The sequence below is a fragment of the Lonchura striata genome, chromosome Z (assembly GCF_046129695.1).
Source record: "Lonchura striata isolate bLonStr1 chromosome Z, bLonStr1.mat, whole genome shotgun sequence".
In the NCBI taxonomy this organism is placed as follows: domain Eukaryota; kingdom Metazoa; phylum Chordata; class Aves; order Passeriformes; family Estrildidae; genus Lonchura; species Lonchura striata.
Genome location: NC_134642.1, coordinates 68,436,280 through 68,457,146, shown reverse-complemented (window position 1 = coordinate 68,457,146; position 20,867 = coordinate 68,436,280). Strand labels below are relative to the sequence as shown.

The window sequence follows — 20,867 nt, the reverse complement described above, 5'->3', positions numbered from 1 at the left end:
GTTTCTGCTTTTCCACAGAAAGTGTGAATTAAAACTTCAAATGAATGAGTACAACTTTCTTGCTTCGTATTTTACAGCCATTGCTGTATTGATAATTCATTTTTTCCAAGTGAGTAAAAAGTATGTGGCTTACCACACTAGCGCCTCATTACTAAGATCACAGGGAACATATTGAAAATGGTGGGATGTTAGATAGTTCTAGTGCTTTATGTAGCTATTAAAATTAGCTGCACCAGAACTTCTTTCAGTTTATACCATGTTAAAGGAAGTTAAAAAAAATGCAGTTATGGTTCTAATCAGCTTTTCAGCTCTACTGTATTCCACTATATCAAGAAGACCATCACTAATAAATCATAATTGTGTATTGGTAGAGATCATGGGTCTAGAAGGGAAGTATGATTTTTCTCATTCCAAAATTCACTGATTTTTAACATGCCAACCATTACACATATTCATGAGCTTGTGACTAGAAAATTATCCTTGTTAGACGTTCTTTTTAAAGAGCTCAACAGGAACTTTCTTGACTAACTGCTTTGGGACTCCTTCACCTAGAAACACTAACAGTGACATTAGTTGGAAAAATGCATAGGTTTAGTCCACACTGCACACTGCACCAACAATACCTTGACCTTGTGCACTTCATCATCTGTGGATTGTAAATAATTTTTGAAATTATTTTATCAGTTAGAAAATACATTAAAGTTAACTATGACACGTCTCAATCAAAACTGTGTTTTATCTTCTGAGTAATATTTTCATGTTTTTCCTTAACATTTGGATAGTAAAGAGAAAATTACCCAAGACTTTATGGTGTTTTTCAACTTTTCTAACTGAGTCAAAATTATCTTTCCAAAGTTGCCATTTTGGTTTTCAAATTTCTTTCTTCATCCATTGTCACAATGGCACCCTGTCTGGTCTGTGAGCATTTCCAGAGACTGGAATGCTATGGTTTCACTGGAAATAAAAAAATGTCCCAAAACATGAGTTTTGCTCATGGTTCAGTAGTAGTTTACATTTGATTTGATGCTGCCCATTAGGCATGACAACAGCTTTAGAGAAGGTTTCAAATGCATGCAGTGATCCCTTGCAATCATTATAAAATAACATAGGAATGCCTACAACAATAGGAACAGCACCATGGTTATAACTAATTTTAGCTAATTACATTCTGTTTTTCTAAACTCAAGTTTATTTCTAAGCTTGATCAAAACTTCCAGAAATAACTGTTTCTTTCCATTACCACTTTTTAGAGTGGGATAAGTTGTATTTCACTGCTTGATGAAGCCATCTCCATGTTCTCTGGTTTTTTTTTTTTTTTTTTAGAAATGACCTTTGAGTTCATAGGGAGGTGTAAGTCTCTCATGTAGATTATCAATAAAGTAAATTTTTTAAAATCCTCCTGGTTAAAATAACATCAAAATATATAATACATTAAAATTTATCACTTAACAATTAATTCTCACATGAAAAAGAATTTATATCAGTACAAATTGACAAGAGGCAATTGTCTGTCAATGGACTTGCTTTTAGGTAGGGAAAGAGGCCAAGAATAAAGCATCTCACAGCATGGGTGCACCAATCACTCAAAAATTGCTTGATTCAGTTGTCAGGATATTGAAAACATATATTTAGAAATGCATGAGATAACAAGGAATAGTACAGCAAACAAGGAATTAAAATTTCAATGTAAGAGAAACTGCAATTAAGGGATTTCCTAAGTAATTCTAGCTGCATGGCTCAGAAGTTTAGTTTTGCAGCAAAAGCCTGGAAGAGAAACTAAATATTAAAAAACTGCACTTCTGAATATGATTAACACATATTAAACTGCATCTTCAGCACAGTTTCATATTTAAGGTGGCTGTGTCTTGTTTCCATCTCTGTCTACAACTATCTATCTGATTCTGACGGTCTGTGGTAAAAATACAGATGTCATTTGGATGTCATTCTGTATTAAATAATCATACAATGAAAAGATGCTTCTCAGCCACAGAAAGATGGTAAAGCAGTTGCTCTTTAAAAAAAGCCACACTAAAGCCACACTAGATGAATTATGTAATTTCCATGGTTATAAAACAACTTGAGAAATTGTACTGTAACAATATGATATATGGTAGAATTGATTACTCCAAAAATCCTTTCAAGAGGAAAAATTGCTGGGGAGAGGGGGAAGGGAAAAGCTTTTTTTTCTGTTCAAGCTTCACTTCCTAAGGATTTAGCTTCTGTGGAGAAAAACCTCACATTCAGTTGTTACGTTGAGTGGTCATTCAATTTATTTATTAAATAGTCAAATATATTCTTTTCAGTATATATGAATAGTTTAATTTATTCTGCTGAAAGAGAGATAAGTATCAGAAATAGCAATAGAAGTCACATAATGAGATAAGAATACTAGAAAATCTGAGGATTTTAGTACAGTCCATTATTCATTCAATTCCTGGCAGCCTTTATGATTACAAATCATTTGATTGACTAACTAGACATTCTCAAAGTGAATTATGAATCAGGTTCATTTTTCCTGGTTGAGAGTTGGTACATGTTGTAACTCTTCCACTTTGTGATATATCAACCTCTTGTAACAGTAATAAGAGATATAATCAACTCCTTATTTCAGGACAAATAAATTGGCTTTTCAAAAATGAAATGTAGTTGCTAACATTTTTACAGTGTGAAATTTAATTTCTTCTGGCTATTCTCAGAGTGCAGTCTGGTCGATGACAGAGTTTTTGAATATTTGACTTTGCTAAAATTCTTTTAGGAGCCTCACACCCTCAGTCCAGGCATACTGATAGCCGTGGAAATTTGGTGCTGAGTCTAAGAGCAGTAAGTGGTCCCTTTACTTGTTGAAAACAAGCCTCAAACACTGAAAACCTGGCCCACAATTTGCTCTTTTGTGCCTGGCTCTAATCTCAGTTTGGGAATATGGAACAGTTTTAAAGATATTTAAGTTTACTTTGAAACACAAAAAAGGGAAAAAAAAAAAAAAAAAAAGAAGAATATCTTCTAAAGTGTACTTGACCCTCAATTCCTCTTTCATGAAAAGTCCCTCAGGCTTTTGTGGAAATTATGCAAAGGGAATGACTGGCAGGCTAGGGTAGGACTCATTTGTAGAACAAATGCACAATCAGATCACAAATCCCCCTGGAATAGGTTTAGTGAGAGGTGCATTTCACCTTCAAATGACTATAGGGAAAACAAAATTAAAAAAAAAGACTGCTCAAAATCTGTGAGAGTGAATGTCCAAGAAAATCACTATGAAGAGCATTCGTACCTTCCATCTGCATGGCAGATGTAGCCCATAGTGCTGGTTTGGCTTTCTGGGGTGTGGTGGTCTCTGGATCCTTATGTCCTAGTCAGCAAAAGCAGCTCCCAAGTGTGGTGATATTGTCTGGGGTACATGACAAAGTGTTGGGTCTGAGGGACAGGGTACACCATATCCTCTGGTACATGTGCTGAAACAATGCCTCTTCCCACATGGGTTTCTGTGCAACAACACCACCACAGGTCACAGCTTTGCAGGGAGGAGAGGATTTTTCTGTTTCTTAGGGAAGTTAGCCCAATGTTTGTGTGCTTATTTTAGTTCCAGTAAAGGGATAGGCTGATATTCAGTGGATTACCATTATTTGTAAAACAATTTCAAGGACTTAAATCCCCTCTGTTTCCCTTCTGAAACATAAAAGCACATCTCTAAAGCAAAACCTTTTGGGAGAAAAGATGTATTACCACTTTAGTTTTGGAAGGCCTTAATGTAATGTGGTGATTAGTTTTAGAAACAATGGTTACAGACTTCAGATTTCTTCTTTATTCATCTTTCTTTCTTTCTTTCTATCTAATTTCTGGCCTTCTAATAACCTTAATGAAATGATGAGTAGTTTAGAATATTATTAAATAGCTTTCATAGGATAAAAAATTTCTGATTACATCATGAGTACAGATTATTATATATTCCATTAATTTTAAAATTATGATTAAGAGGATAATACCAAAAAAGATGTTTGCAACAATTTTAACTAAGCTGTGTTAATTGAGTTAGGGGATAAGAAATGAGATTTAAAGGGTGAAAAATGACTGAAATCAAAGTCTTCATAGTTTTGAAATCAAGTGGATTACGAGAATGGTCAGAATGGAGGAGGTGGGGGGGTGGTGTCAAAATCTGAATGAGTGGTTTGAGTAGAAAATTCACTTACTTTTAGGCCATGTGTACTGCTTTTCACAAAAGTGATTTGCAATGGTGCCTGATGTCATGTGAAAGGTAAAAAATGCCTGCTAGTTATCAACAGGATACACGTTGCTCATTGTCAGGCAAAGGTATGCAACAAGAATGGACACAGAAAAGTCTGCTCAAAAGTTGTCACACCTGGCAGCTCTGCATCCACTAATGTGCAGAAGCACAGCAGATCAACCTCCAGCATGCCTGGGTTGGGATCACTGTCCAAAGTGGTGCATGGAGTGGCAGTGACTTTGTTGCCTTTCATTTAATATCTCAAATGTGGGCCACTGTTGTCCTGATCTGACATTTGTTTGTAACTACTATTTGTCAGCACAGCATGAATTTTTACCAGGCTATTTTACTTATTGCTCTGAAATACTAGTTGGTAGTTAAATGCCACTTTTCTCGTTACCATGCTCTTCTTGGTGGCCCTCTCCCAGATTCTCACCATTCAGAGGACTTTATATGCAATGTTCACACCTCTCCACTTGAACATAGCTCCAACCTATCTGGAAAAGGCAAGATTTTTTTACCTGTGCTCCTTCAACATTAACCAGAGAGTAAATGAGTAATCAGAGACACACACATGCTGGGAGAACTTCTGGAATCATCTGTACTTATGAAAATTACAGCACCCTTTGCAGTTTCCTTCTGGGGATGTGAGAGGAAACCAATACTCATGAAACAGACTTGGGAGAAGGACGACAGAAAAGCAAATGAAAAGCAAGATGCAGAACTTAAGTTACCAGTAAGGGATGATGGAGGCAATATGCCTTTGTTTAAAAGATTGACACAGGTAGCCTGTTAAGGACAGGCTAACTCATATGACCAATATCAGATTGGCTATCACATATCTCTTGCTTGCACATGGGTTCCTTACACTCAGTATGTGCTGCCTCCTTCTTTGGCATGTTTCAAAAATTTTATACTGATTCAGGGCATAAAGAGAAATCTAAACCATCATATGTCCCAATGAAGCTGGGGAAAGACTGATTACAAAACATCAGCTCTTGAACCCCAAAGAGAAAAGCACAAAATGAATTTGAATTTAACCAAGAATAATAAAATACTGTAATGACTGATGGAGACATTAGTATTGCAGGCTTAGTAATGTTGGTTGAGATTTAATATGTACCTCTTTCTTTCAAACTTTAATTAACAGCTTTAATTATTTAAAGAAACAAACAAACAAACAAACAGTGCATCCTTAAACACTACTAAAAAAAAATAAAGTCATCATTGATATTTGAAAACAGAAATAAAAAAGAACATATTGCATTCACACCAACTACATACCAAGCAGAATGTTAATAACATTAACCTTTACTCTATCAGATATTTTCAAGAAATACCACTATATTTTTTGCAATGGCTCATATCTGTCATTTAACTGACATGTGAACTTTTCTAAGTTTGCCAAATCACTGAGGCCTGAATACCATTCAGCAATGTTAATTTTGTTTTCCTATTCGAGCTTTTACACAATTATTCTCATGGCAGTCATTCTAGCCTTGAGTATAAATAATACTTCAAGTGGTTTGTTGATATCCAAAAAATGATGTGTATCTACATTAAGAGACTCTAGAATCTAATGGGAAAACCATGCATATTATTAAGCTGAAATGCCTGTTTCTTTCCTCCCAGATGGGAAGTAGTACAGGGTAGTGCCATGGCATATGCATTAATTTTATTCCTTCCGCAAATTTTAGCACATATTATTTTTGCAGATTTTGAATCTCTGCCTCCCACCCAGTATACAGGAGAGTTAAAAAGGAATTTGCTGCAGGGAAGATCTCAGCCTTAACAAGGGCCCTGGATAACTCTTAGGTGAGCTGAGGAAGAAGAGCATGGGAACAGTTCTGCTTTGGAAAAGAGTAAGAGAAAAAAATGAAAGTTTGATAGAAGGAAATCCCGAGGAGGATTAACAAGGGCAAAAAAGAGAGATAGAGAGTATACTATTTTCCTGGCTCCCACATTTCAATCTTACAGACTGGGTATGCTGGATCTGAAGGTTCTAGCATTAAATAAAGGGCACATTTAAAATCGGGATTACAACCAAAGAATAATGAAAAACACAAATCCCAATATCTGTTCATCAGTGTTGCTACCCAAATAAAACTTAGTCTGTAACAGATTTCTCCCTAAGTCTATGGATCTCTTGCAAATGATTTTCCACAGTTTCATATTACTTGCTTTTCAAAATTCCAGGACTTTTCTTAATTTTTCTTGCTTTTCAGTCCAAAGGGCCTTTTAATTTCCTCAGGATCTGAGAAAGTGAAAGCAGCACACTGTAATGCAAGCTGAATGTTTGTGTGGGAATAAGCTGTGTGGGAGCATTTTATAAAATTGTGACTGTTGGTGTTTGCAGATGTGCAAGCATAGAATGGCATCATCTCTAAAGACTGATGGTCTAAGGAAAGGTAGGGCAGTACAAAAAGACTGTTTATTTATCTCATCAGTATTTTTCTTTTTGCAGCTTTACTCTCTGGGTTCCTGTTAATTAATCTTGGTATGTGTTTGGACTTCACAACCTGTGCCTATCACTTACAAGGACTTTTAAGCTAACATCAGTTAATGGCTGCAGAATCTAGAGTGGGTGTTGAGTCTTGAGGGGAGCCCTGGGTAAACTTGCTCAGAGATGTGGGTTCAGAATGGTATTGTCCTTTCACGCTGGTTCAGCCAAAGGCTGCAATAAAGTAACTACTGTATTTAGATTAAGTTACTCTTGCTATTCCATAGTCATAGGAAAATGATATCTAGAGGTGAGCATAGGGATGGTGAAAAGGCATGTGCTCCACAGCCTACCATCAATGCAGCTCCTGGGAGAAGCCCAGCCTGCCACACATGCACGATGCAAGCTGGCTGCCTGTGCCTCTGCAGAACTACAGAGAGAGCCGTGGTCCTTTCCACTGTATAAAGGCTTTCTGAATTGATGAATTGATCTGTCTCCTGAATAAAAGGAGGTATTATGGCAGATAGGCACACACTGCTTGATTTGAGCATCACAGTGCCCAGCCAGATCTGTGTCAGCTACATAATATATTCTAAAAACACAGATCTGTTGGCCAAGCACAACAGTGCATACCTAGCTGCAAATCGACACAACATTTAATATTTTTAGTATCTGCTTAATCCATCTTAATTTTAATTTGATGCAATACCTTGGTCCTCTCTCTCTCCACTGAACAACTATGGTCAAAACATCTATATTTTAGACATCTGATTTAAGTGCTACCACTAGATGGGAAGAAGTCAGCCTTTATTTCTGTAGTCCTTTTTTTGTCTTTTTTTTTTTTCCTCTTCTGATCAGCACAGATGCAGTTTTCATCAGGATAACTTCTGTTGTGCTTGAATTCCTCTTTGTGTGGTTCCCAGCATTTCAGACAGGCACTGCAAGTATCACACCCTTCTCTGGTATGCTATTCCCATGGCAGAGAGAGATGGGTAATGTTTTCTGAGCTTCTTCCTCTATTTTTATTCTTCCTCTATTCCTCCTTTTCTATAGAGGATCAAAATGGATTATTTTCATCTTGACATGCAAATGCCTAGGCTGTGCCCTTGGCTGAGATCTCAGCATTGACTACATAAATGAAAGATATGGGAGCAGCAGAGTTTTAATATCGTATATGGAAGCGGCAGACTTATTTCTTAAGGAAAAAAAAAAGAGAAAAAGTTACTATAGTCCTTTGTGCCTTGCAAAAGAATTAAAAAAGCCTAATAAAAACATTTCCTCATGCACTACTGAATACTATATTCACATGCAGTCATTGGTCTGCACAGAGGCAAATGAACATTGTGTGCAGCTCGATATCTTATTGTTGTACTCAGATCTGCCTGTTTGCCATGCCAAAAGTATCAATGGGAGTAAAAGACACATGAATAATTTTACCAAGTCAGATTATACCTCCAAATATGAACATTTAATAACTGATGGAATTATAAAAGAAATAGGGAGGATTTCTAAGGCTGCTTGAGAAACACTTACAGAGATAAAAAGGTAAAATTCTTCACCCATTTTCACTCCACGCAATAGCAGTTAAGTAAATGAAATAACATGACCTGCAAATCAGTGCAGGATATGACTCTCAGAACACATCAATACACCATAAAATTCATCATGTGGTTTCATGTTAACATGAAAGAAATTGTGTCTGACCTCGAAAGCATGCACACTGGCTCACTGTTTCTAATTATTATAATATTCTTTTTCTGAAACTGCAGCAGCAAAACACTATCAAGAAACTGCCTCCTGGCTAACATTCTCAGCAAACCCTCATGGCTATTTATGCAAATGAGCAGCCCAACAAGTAAGTTGTTAGCCTAAATGAAAATTATAGCAGATAAAAATTTTCAGCCTGGGAACTGAGCTAACAAGGAAAAGAATTGCATGAAGCTGACAGCACAGTTTTGAACATTGGGAAAAATAAAGGAAAGCACAGCTACTGGAATTAACTCATGGGACTGAGGCAAACAGAAAAAGTCCACATCCATTGTTATGTTGCACATAGCTAATGAGTGCATATGCTTTAACACACTAAAACTCAAGACAGTGTTTATGGTAGGCAGTGAATTAAGCGTGGACTGACAATGTAGCAGCATGGTGCTACTGTTAATTGTCCTTGCTCTTTACTTCCCTTCAGGAAAAGTGTTTGGATGGGGTTAGGCAGCCTAGATGCATTCTTCAAAGCATTCCAGAGGAGTAAACAAGGTATTTGTAAGAGGCTGGGGAAGCACTCTGGCACAAGGTCCTAAGCTGGCTGAGTGGGGCGAGGAGTTGGAGGAGAAAGTTGATAAGCCATGCTGGGCTTGTTCTGCAATGTCCCTGGCTGCTGTTCAGACTAAGGTCTTGGACACAGCCCACTGACAGGCCTTCTGCCAGGAGATTTTTTGCTATAAGAGTTTTGCTTAGGTAGGATTTTATTAGTAAAAATTGTCTCAATCCTCCTTTTATAAAAATCTATCCCACCTTTCTCTTCTACCCCAGGACAGGGAATATTTTGTGTATATATCTGGGTGAAATGCACAAACAAATTCATTTCCCATGGATAATATATTCAGAGTGATTTGCTTTTCAGAGTCAGAAGCTCAAAATCATGAATTTATTATGCAAAGTAATAATTGCAAATTATATTGGCAAACTACATTCCAGAAAAAAAAGGGAGTATTAATATAACTAAAAGGATTTTAAAAATACTGGCTCTTAACTTGGGGCTACTACAGATATTTTAGGAGGTTGTATATCTCTGTTCCATGTAAACCACCAGAGGCAGTAGCTTTCATTTTAAAGGTCTGGTGAGATACTGCAATTAATGGGCCCATCTAACAGCATATGTTGTGCTTGTATTGAGTAGTAAGACATGGAAAAAAAAAGAAAGAAATGCTTAGTGCCATAAAAATTTGCATCTCTTTCTAGTTCATTTTTTAGTGCAAAGAAATGAAATATATCAGGGTCAGATCATGAAAGGATTTGACTCCAGTTTTTGGGTCAAGCTAGGCTATGCCTTTAGTGGGATAACTGGACAGCACATTTTGACTTTGTGGGTCTTAAAGAATCTGAAATGCCTCATTAACAATCCCTTGGAGAGATAGAACACTTCCCAAGGATGACTGGAACAGCCCAGCTGCTCCATGTGAAACTAGGGGCAGGTGGTTATCCCTCCTTCAAGATGCCCACATGTTCCCTGCCTGGCTTGGTCCTTTGTGGTTATCAGCAGAAAGGGGCACTGACAGCTGCCAGAGTCAAGATCTTTAATGCAGTGCTTATCAGCTAAAAGAGATTTATTTGTTCTCCTGGATCTGTATGTTATATTAGGAGTACTCACAGGATTAATTTGCAGTCGTGGTCTTCTTCACAAAAACCCCACAGCTCTCTGCTGCTATAGGAGCATTTTCCTCTCTGGCACACATGTTCCATTAGAAAGCATTCTGAAGTAGATAATGTTATGCAGGCTAGTTGAGATTTGTGGGTAGTTATGACAAAATTAAAGATAATGTCCTTGTAAACTTTACAAATAACGATTGCAGTACTTACGGTGTAATTTACAAATATGGACCATCAGAAAGTAGCAAAGCTTGTCAAGCTAAAACTTCAGTGATATTTTTATAATTTCATAAAATAATTATGACCTGAGTGCAAGGGTGGGATTCAGTGATTCAAGTGCTGTACAAGTTTGTTTCTGTCTCTGTCACACATGCTGGCTGCACTCTTGAGAGAGTATAGTGCTTCCCTTCCCATAAGGGACATGCTTGAGAATCATTTTCTGCTACCAGCCCAGGAGGAACTTATTCAGGTTGTGGTGTGAGAGTGCCCATGTAGCTAGGCTTCTAGGTCTAGGCTGCCAAATAAGGCATTTGAGGCATTTAAAACTTCACCTGGTTGTAGTTAAAGCCTTAAGGGATATGCCTTTATGAGGTGGGGAGAAGAGTGATAGCTGTGCAGCATTTTCAAGGGACTTTAAAGACTTAGGAGCTGTGAGAGTTTACAACCCACTGCAAGTAGAGAACAAACTATCTAACCCTTATTATCTTTTCTTATAGTGTGCCTTATTGATAGTGATTACCATAAAAGGGGTTTCACCTTGTTGAAGAAGGTAATTAAAAAAAATATGAATATGTAACTGAGATGTTTAGTGTGTAAATACTGAATTTGTTAAAATTATCCTTCACTGAACAGAAAACTATTTTGCTTTTCAAGCAGAGCAAGAGAGATCATGATTCACAGATCGTTTACACAGGCCCGAGACCAAGACCGACATGTCTTTGGACTGAAAAAGAGGAGCAGTCTGCAGCCTCCAGCCTTACCCAGCTGTGTTATCAATAGCACTTACAAAGGTAAGCCTGCTCCTCAGGTATCACAGCATAGTTCCTCCAAATGGAATCATACTGTAGTACAGTCTTGGTCTTTCCCATCAGGTGAGGACACAGACTGATAAACTCTTTCAAACATGTAGTAAATCTAGCTAAAAGCACAGTTAAAATTAGAAAAGGGAATTGGAGTTCAGCAGAACTCAACAAAGCTGAATAACTACTCAATTGAATCCAATTCTCTTGGTATTTGTAGACCTATTCTTGTGAGGAATAACTCACTGTTTTGGGAACTACTTTGGGTCATCCAAATCATGCTTGATGTGGCAGTGTTTTGATATGGTTTGGGAAGTTTCTGTCACTTTTTCATGTTAGTGAAATTACTATCATGACTGATGACCTCAATAGCAAAGAATGATGTGTTCTATATTTCTCCATCCACTGATACAAAGAAACTTTGCCATAAGGTTTAGAAATAAGTCTTGAAATACTAAAAATAGTTACAACTATAAATGAACATTGTGCTGAAGTGCATTGCTATTAGGCAAAGCTAACAACAGAGGCTCTAGTATGAGCTGAAGAGGCTCAGGTTAAAAACTATGTTGGTGGCTCCCAAATTGTGTCATAGCAATAATGCAAGAATGTAAAGCCAGGTCTGTATTTCCTTGCTAGGGTCTCAAGTCTGATTTTGAAGCTTCAGTTGGCCCTACTGCCTTGAAAACTACAGAATAGTTGGTTTTTACTCTATTTTAACCTTCAAAATGTTTGGCAGTCCAGAGTCCTTTTTCTGCTGGTGAAGGAGAGAGATCAACCCACCACTGTGTAAGAGAGGCAGGCTCTGGGTTGCTGACTTCTGAAGACACCAAGGTGACCTGGACTGAAGTGCATCCAAAGCTGATACCATGCAGGTGGCTCCAGCATGCAATCCACAGTGCTGAGTAAACTACACATTTCCTACCCTGCCCTTCATAACCTGTTCAAAACAGCAGAGAGAAGCATCTATTCACTCAGTAGACAAACAATCTCATGAGTGTAGATATTTTCAGCTGTTTTTTGTTTGTTTGTTTCTCATAAAACTGAGAAGGGAAATACTGTTTTCTGTTAAAATATTTTGGGAAGAGGGCAGAAAGTGATAGTGCCTGCCCTCTTCTTGTAGTGCAATAGCCCTATTGTCAGAGCTGTCACAGAGGAAGAGGAGACACGTGGGTCCCATTTCCCCTTCTGCCTTGAGCTGCTCAGACCCTTGTTTCCTGCCCTTTAGAGAAAAGGCTCTAGTCAACGGGAGGATTCAGTATTCACCAAGAAACCAGTGAGTGAAGATGAAAGGGAGCTCATGGCTTTAGGGGTCAGGGAATCCTTTCAGTTGCACTCTCTGCTCCCAGGATAATTTCTGTTTATTTAAAGACTGCCTCGTGTAAGCATACACAGCCTTGGGATGACACAGTGACATGGTTTCACTGTTTTCTGCTGACCCACATGACATGAACTGTGCCTTGCAAAAAATGTATGGAACACACATGTTTTTGTTGAATAGACATTGAAGATATTCAATTGACAGAAAAGAGTAAGAGGAATATAAAATAGCACTATTTGAGATAAGGAATTGTACTGAGAAGGTAAAACAGGTTCTTTGTTTATCCAATCAAGAAAATAAGTAGTAAGGAGAAAAAAATATAATCAAAGGAAGTTTTAATTTTCCTTCTCTCTCTCTTTTTTTTTTCCAAACAAAAACTGCAATTAACCTGTTGAACTAATTACTACTAGGTGTAACTTAGGCCAAGAGATTAGTAGGATCCAAAAAGGATTACACAAGTATATGCATAATGAAAATATCCATAAAGTACAATAGGTAGAATATTATCTCAAACCCTTTTAAAGAATAGCTTACATCTTTATACCAAGTGAATCCTATGTACCTCTGTCTAGTCAAGGACCTTGTGAAGCACTCCTCATTTTATCCAGGTCTGTACTTATCTTCCTTACAGAAAAAAACCCCAAACAGTAAAAGAAGTCAGCTAAATTACAATACACTCCTCTGCATTATTTCTGTTCCAGGGGAGCAGCTGTTTTATTGCTCAGATGGAACAGTGATTTTACAAATTTGTGTGATACTTATACTTCTTATATTAGCATTTTTACCTTATAACTAAAATTCAGCTCTGGTAAATAAAGGGAGAAGCATAATCTGACCACACAGCTAGGAATGAAATGTTGTAAGAGGAAATCCACAACAGTGGAAACATAATTTTCTATTATAGGTGTACTCCTACTTGCAACAGGAGTGAGCTGACAACAAAGGTCTTTGCAGAATAGCTTCCAATACCAATAATGCAGTGGGAGATATGGACAGCTATCAAATTCCCTGTGTGTCATTTCATACAGGCTGAGGATAAGCCTTTCCCCTGCACTCTGTTTTTAGGTGCACAATGATGCTTGGAAAATCAGAGAACATTTCAGGGTTGGGGTATTCTTCCTCCTCTTTCTGGACTTAGATATTTAGAAATTAATAAGTACAGGCAGATCTTAAAATAACTGTCAAGGTTTTATAATTGGTTTTAGTGTCTGGGAGGCCATAGAAGTTAAGGGAAGACTTAGTCTTGCATTATATTAAGTAAATAATTATTTACTGTCTGTAGTAAATGTCAAATCAGAATTTCATTTGAATTTATATAGTCTTTTCCCCTCTGATCTCTTTTTTGCTGGTCTCTTGAGCCATCTAAATTTTCCCATTCCTGAGGAAGGCTGCCCTTCTAGCCTCTTAATGTGACCCTAGAGGTGAGAAGACCAACTGGTTTTCTGTTTGCTGCTGAATATATTGTTTTATTGTTATGAAAATATAGAAAGGTCTTGCCTTGCTACCAGACTCACTATTTCACATTGTCAATTCCAGAGAAACAGTCCCACCCTAGTTATAGCCACCAGAAGGAGCTGAGCATCAAACACTGGATTCCTGAGTGTTCTTGTGTCCCCAGGTACTACTGAAGTTTTTGCAGTCCAAAGGTGTTCACTGCCTTAAGTGTCCAAGACTAAAGAAAGCTCTTTCTATCAATATAAATGTATCAGTTAAATTCAGTTGTGAATGATATTTAATAATTCCAGGGTCTCTTTACTCTTGTTTTATAATTTGTCACATTACTTTATTACTGTTTGCAAAAGTAACAAATGATATTGCAACAAGGATTCATTTGGGCAGATTAAACCTGCAGAGGGATTTCAAATGCAGGTTTTTGTTCTCTGGAATTAGACATCAGTACCCTGTGGAATTATTTCTGACATTTCATCCATCATACACTCAGAACAAACAAGCTGGTGATGATCTCTTCCTGCTCATAGAACAACTTTCACAAAACCTTCCCAACCTATTAGTGTCAGGAAATTGTGCTTGGAAAGTTCAGAGAAAAAAGAAAATTCTTCTGCATATGAAAGGCAGAAACCTTATAATGTGTCAATAACATGCATTGGGAGGTCTGTTCATATAGATACCTTTAGCTGGTGTAAATTGGAACGACATCACTGGTGTATGTATATTGATTTAGTTCAGTCCTGGAATTTTCACACAGGAGTGTCTAGATCTACAGCTGTCAGAATCTGGACCTGGTTCTAAAAGTAAAAAATGAAACTGGTATTAGGTAGAATGTAAGGTGGACTTCTTCTTTTCCTCTTTGTTTGAAAAAGTATATTCTGAAGCACATAAGTTTCCATTATAACCTCTTGCACTTTGCTATTTTCAGTCTTTTCTTGAATTTTTGAGCATGTATTTTAGTGGCCTAAGGTTTTCTTTCAGCCAGCTGTTTGGCCAAACATGGCCAAACTAGATTAACTGTATTACATAAATACATCAGTGAAAAAACTATGGGCTACCTCATAATTAGAGGATAATAACCTTTTAAACTCTATTAATTATATTTTTCCTATTAGATCTCAAATAGGTTTCCCATTCTGCATAGGACAGCAAGTATTTTTTTAATTACAAGAGGTTTTTATCCTCATCCTGCCTCCTCCTCTCCCCTGCTATAAAAGTGAATATAATGTGCTTAGATGTAATATGGTCTCACACTGAAATCTACAATCACGCCCCTAAACTAACAGAAAAGGTAAAATCAACAAAAGGGAGATTCTAGAAACAGAATGCCTGAGTCGATAAATGAGAACAAAGTTTTGAAAAGCATTGCAGAGGAGTAATATAAGATATTGCTGGTGTACTTCTTCATCATTGTTTTCCTTCACTAAAAGTTCTATCAGCTGGGGACAGTTACTCACGTGTTTGAAGCTGGGTCTAGTTTCTCTGAAATCAGATTCCTTATTCCCAAGACTCCATTCCACAGTGCTAGTACAAACATACATCAGCAGCTGCACAGCATATGAAAGAGTTAGCGAGGACCTAAAAAGCAATTACTCAATTTCAGATCTCTGTCCCTTAATTTCACTGAACAAATCTGAAGCTGGGGGAAACAAAGTCAAAGAAAGCAAAAAAGCATTTTGGAAGACTGAGCATCTCACCTAAGAAGTGAAACTCACCTAGTGCTTAACCTTGTAGGTAAGAAGTGCTGTTGTGAAGAATGATCGCTTTCCCACAAATAAAGCTTTAAAAAGTGCTTGGATCTTTGCTGATGAATACAGAGTGTGCTGGTGCACTGAGCTTGTGTCAGCCTTACTTCTGTCAGGGGCAAGCACAGTTCTGGCTTGGAAAACCGTGTGCAAGTTGATTTCACCTCTGATGGAATCCCCTTAGAGTTAGCAGGGTTGTGATGTGGATGAGTAGGGTAGAATAAAGTGAAGGAAAAAACTAAGTTCAAAATTCTCAGATTAGTTCCTGTGGCATTCACATAATTCTGTCTCTCAGGAAAAGCACAGAGAGGAGAAGAGAAAACAATCTTTATCTCTGCTCCTTTATTTTCTCCATGTGGAGTGTGGTATGGAGATTGTTTACCTGAAGTGATTGCTTGATTGGATTCTGGTGAAGGTTGTTTGTGTTCAGTGACCAATCCAGCTCTCAGTACTCGGACTCTCAGCAGAGAAGTCACGAGTTAGTTAGTTGATAGGGAAGTAAGAAGTATGTATGTAGAATAGGATAGTCTCTATTTAAATAGTATATTAATGTAATATAGTATAATTTTAATAAAGCTATCCTTTAGCCTTCTGATCTGGAGCCAGACATCATAATTTCTTCCCAGCTGGGACTGCCCTTTTTTACTATAACTTCCAAAATTAACTTATTTCTGTTGTAGTTGTTGTTACTGAGCCTAGATTTGTGCTGTTTTCTAGTGTGTGAAATACAAGCTATTGTAGACAGATACTGACATTTTGTACAAACAGGTGCACACTAATCCTGTGGCCTGAACTTTACAAATAAAGGCATTAACAAGTTTCTCCTACAATAAGCAATAGTGCAACCATGAGCCACCTTTGTTTTAAAGGTGTTGGTGTGTGCCAATAGAAGTGCTACACTGAATAATCTGAGAAAAAAGGAAAAAAACCCAAACCCATATAAGATACAATTTACCATAATGGGGAAGTCAGAAAGTTTCAGAACAACATCCTGATATTTTTATAATATTTTAGCTACTTAAGCTCAATCCTTCCTTGTGTTTTCCTATCTGAATATTTAAAATAAAGTCTGAAATGAGCAAGAGAGAGCTTCTCATGCATACAGTTAGATATGTCTATGCTGTGGATATAGGCCTTTGTAAATTTTAATAGAACAGTTGCCAGTTTCCCGCAGCTGTCACTGAAAGAAAAGCTGTGGGACTGTGGATAAAGAACCTTTACCCTTTTCTTCCTTTCCCTCAAAGCAGTGAGATTTACCCTAGGTAATCATCTGGGGTGAATCTCCCTCCTTGTCTCCTGCTGGTGGAGGTGGCCAATGTTACTGTGAGATATATCATTTGAACGCTGCCACTGATTTTCAGCCTGGCTCTTATCTATCATCCTTCATTAATGTACGTATAAGTGTATACAACCATTTAGGTGTCTCCTGTACTAACATTTCAGGAAATTTTGCCTCAGTAGGAACAAGTACTTCCCCACCAAAACAATTTGCTAATTTTACTATGAGCATAACACTTGTGAATGGGTCCATGAGCAGTTCTGGACCCAAGCATATAATCTTTATATGTGTCATATCTGTCTTTGTCCTGGAGATGTTTAATTTCTCTGAGAGTATATTTTTTTTGAGCTGGGACAGAAAGTAAGAGAAAAACATATCTGGGTGGGATGGCTTAGAAATATCAATGCCAGTTTTTTCATAAAAGAAATACCAATGCCAAGTTTTGTTATTTTAGACATTCACCCAAAACATCAGAGGATCAACCCTAATCTCTGAGTCACTAATAAAACTCCATCAGTGCAGAAGACAACACAAAACTTTTTGGTAGAGATGGGCTTGGATGTCAGCTTGAGTGAGATATGTATAGATCTGAATTGCTGCAGAACAGAGGCAGGAATCAGGGCTAAGGATTGCCCAAGATGCTTTAAAAGTAGGTTACTTTATTTATTTTTTTATCCCTCTAGACTTTTTCTGAAAATCTGGTTCTGCTTCTGAGACATTCACAAGCAAAAATTATGGAAGACATCTTAAACTGAGTACTTTGTAGCAGACAGCTCTTTTATGAATGACTTGAAATTTCTTTTCTGCCTGGAAAAAGTGAATTTTTTTTCAATCTTTATATTGGAGCTATAGAGCCTAAGGTGTGGCTCCTATGTGGTGGCAACAACTTTTTTGATTTATTCAAGCAGACACAAATGTCTGGAATAAAGAAATCTTAAATAACAGATGAAACTTGGTCACTTTGATTTCCAAAGTGGTTCTGAAGATAATGAGAGAATACAGCAACAAAGCAGTAGTCCTCTTCCCATACTGATCACATAATTAGGATGTGGACTTATATGCCAGACTTAATATCACTTTCTCGCACAAGGATGGAAGCTTAAAAAGGATCTGTGTTTCATGGTGACCCTTGAAGCCCGATTTCCTACATGAAGCAGAACACAGCATAGAAGTTAGGCCATCCCTCGCCTTGTATTTCTCAAACTGCTGTCTAGTTCTAAACTGTTTACAACTGCAAACTTTGAAAAAGGTTAACAGTTAAAAAAAAGGAGAGAAAGCAAGACACCTACAACACACTGCAATTGTCCTGTCCAGCATGAGAATCTCTTTTAAAGAATAAGGAGTTTGTTGGTTATGCAAACTGAAATGAAGACACCAACCTTTAATATCCATGAAGGTAAACAAATATTTCTAGATGACAGAAACTACATTTTAGACAGTGAAATTTGGGTGAGTTGAATCCCAAACATCTTTTACATCTAGATATTTAAATGAACAGTAAAAAACTGAAGTTCCTACTAAATAAAAAGAAAGTCTTATAATATTTTATAAAATGTATAAGTGTACGCAACTGATTAAATGTCTCCAGAGCTAAAATTTCAGTACCTGGTAGTACTCATGCATTTCTCAAAAGACATGAAGTTTCAAAAGGCTGTGATATAACTTCAGTTACAACAGTAGCTGAGAGACACAGCACAAGGTCTAGGCTGCAGATATCAGCTTCATCCTGTGTTTCTGAAAAGCCTTAAAAATGTACTGTCAAAGAATTAGGCTGGAGTACTAAGAACTCTAAGGAGAGATATTAGGCTGGACTTGATATACTAAGATTTGTCTCAAGAGAGATACTATACTCACTAGGATTCCTTCTAAGTTCTTTTGTGCATCTAGCTTGTTGTCAAAGGTTAATAATGTATGTTTAAATTTACTTTTGCCACATGCATATGCATTATGGAGTGAAAACCTGACTATTTCTACACATCAAGTTATACAACACTGCAATGGTCAATTATGGCAAAACTGGGCAAAACTGTGGCCCTGATACTGACAAGTGCAAATTTGATTTGATGCAAGTTGGGAAGGATTTTAAAGTAAAATTTGTAAATTTCTTCATTGGGCATCACGCCCTTTGTCTCAAGCTTCTAAGGTCATAAATACCTCATATCAACATGCTACCAAAAAGCTTATGGTAAATAAATAAATACTCAAAGTATTTAAAGTAAATAAATACTCAAGCTGTGTTGCCAAAATGATGCTTTTCTTACAAGAAAGATTAGCCTTTATCTGAAAGTCTATTGTGTGATTGCATCACACAGACCAGTTGATCACTTCACCAACCAGCACCATACACCACACAGAATTTAGAGTAAACTTCTCCTCTTTAACCTGCCCTGAGGCTCAGCTGGTGGTTGGCATTCTACACATCTGGTGACATCAACAAGGCTGACAGAAAAATATGTCAGTGATTACAACTTCTGCTTTGATTAATTGACTCTATAATTTGTCTCTTTGAAGGGGGTGGGGCGGGGGAACAGGACTATATAATTAATGTCTTTTGAAAGAACTGTATCTGAAGCAAGCAAAAATATTTTTCTAGATTAAACCATTACAACCTTTCCCTATACTAGCAGATTTTTTCTTAGCTCAAATTTGGTATCAGTAAAAAGGTATTAAAGTATTGACCTAAAATAAGTTGTGCTAGGGCTTGTTTGTGTGTTGTGCATTATGGAAAGTACTCCTCCATCAGAACAACCTACAAAAAAGGCTACATATCACAAATTATTGAGTTTCTGGCTTTCTAGGGTAATAAATTACCACTAGTAACTCACTGAATGTTTAGAGAGAGTTGCAAGCAACTCACAAATGTCCAACTATATTTTTTTTAAATTTAGCTTTTGAAAAATTGAATGGACAAAAAGACAACAAAAATTTTTAAGATGATAACTTAAGCTATATGAAGCACTGAATTATATTTAAATACATCCTAAGAACTGGGTGATCTTGCCTTATTCTTATCTGTATATAATTTTACCCAATAAGAAAATAATGTTCCTTTCTTATTATGGTTATAAGACTATGCTATTCACACTGATTGTCATGTATGAAAAATTCCAGCTCTATCTGATACCACAGTGACTATTAATTTCGTAATGGTGATCACCCTCTCATCCCATGACTGGAAAGAGAAACACAGAAGGATCACAAGACCCTGCATTAATAATGTACAATTTACATATATTCACATTCTACCATTGAATCAGAAATATTGTATTCTGCTTCCTTACTTTGCCATTTGCTTTGTGAAAGCCTTAAATATTAATTGGGGATCAGTATTATTTCTTGAGCTAGTGTTGACTTTTATAAATATTTCTTGCCAAGATATACTTTCTATAACACTGAGAAACAAGCATTAGGGATATCACTTCTGCAGTATATACAGACATAGAGTGGGAATCTACAATAAAAACACAGAGAAAATTATTGGTTTTCATTCCAGTTTTATGATCTTTCATCCACACATTGAAAGTGGGGATGCATCCTCTCTCCACCTGAAGCTAGCTACCTGAAAGATTGGCAGCTGCCTGCAGACCAGGCACACCTTGCACTTAGTACCAGGTGGGCAAGGTTTTAATCGTGGGTGTGGCGATAAAAAGCCTGGAAGGGCTCACATTTCATGCACTGACCTAGACAAACACAGTATCACACAACATCTTTGCTACAATCCAAGCTAGTTCCCTGATTCAACTTTTTCTACACACAGAATCACAATGGGTTCAAAGAGACCACAGCAGAGCAACTCATCCTACCTCCCTACTCAAGCAAGGTCCACCTGGAAAAAATAGCACAGGATTGTGTCCAGATGGTTGTGGAACATCTCCAGCGAGGGAGACTCCACATCCTCTCTGGACAATCTGTTCCAGTGGGTTGTCACCTGCATAGCAAAGAAATTTTTCCTCATGTTTAGGTGGAACTTTGTGTACATCAGTTTCTGTCTATTGCCTCTTGTTTTATTGGTTTGCACCTACACACATC

The 20,867-nt window shown here is 37.2% G+C and overlaps 1 protein-coding gene across 1 annotated transcript in view; it reads left to right on the top strand.

Moving 5' to 3' along the window:
- LOC116184592 (uncharacterized) overlaps nucleotides 1-20,867 on the top strand; it is a 69,311-nt gene that overhangs the window by 15,957 nt on the left and 32,487 nt on the right. The window contains exon 4 of the mRNA XM_077790426.1: nucleotides 10,902-11,038. Coding sequence (XP_077646552.1) covers nucleotides 10,902-11,038 — 137 coding nt within the window. The remainder of the gene's footprint in view (nucleotides 1-10,901; nucleotides 11,039-20,867) is intronic.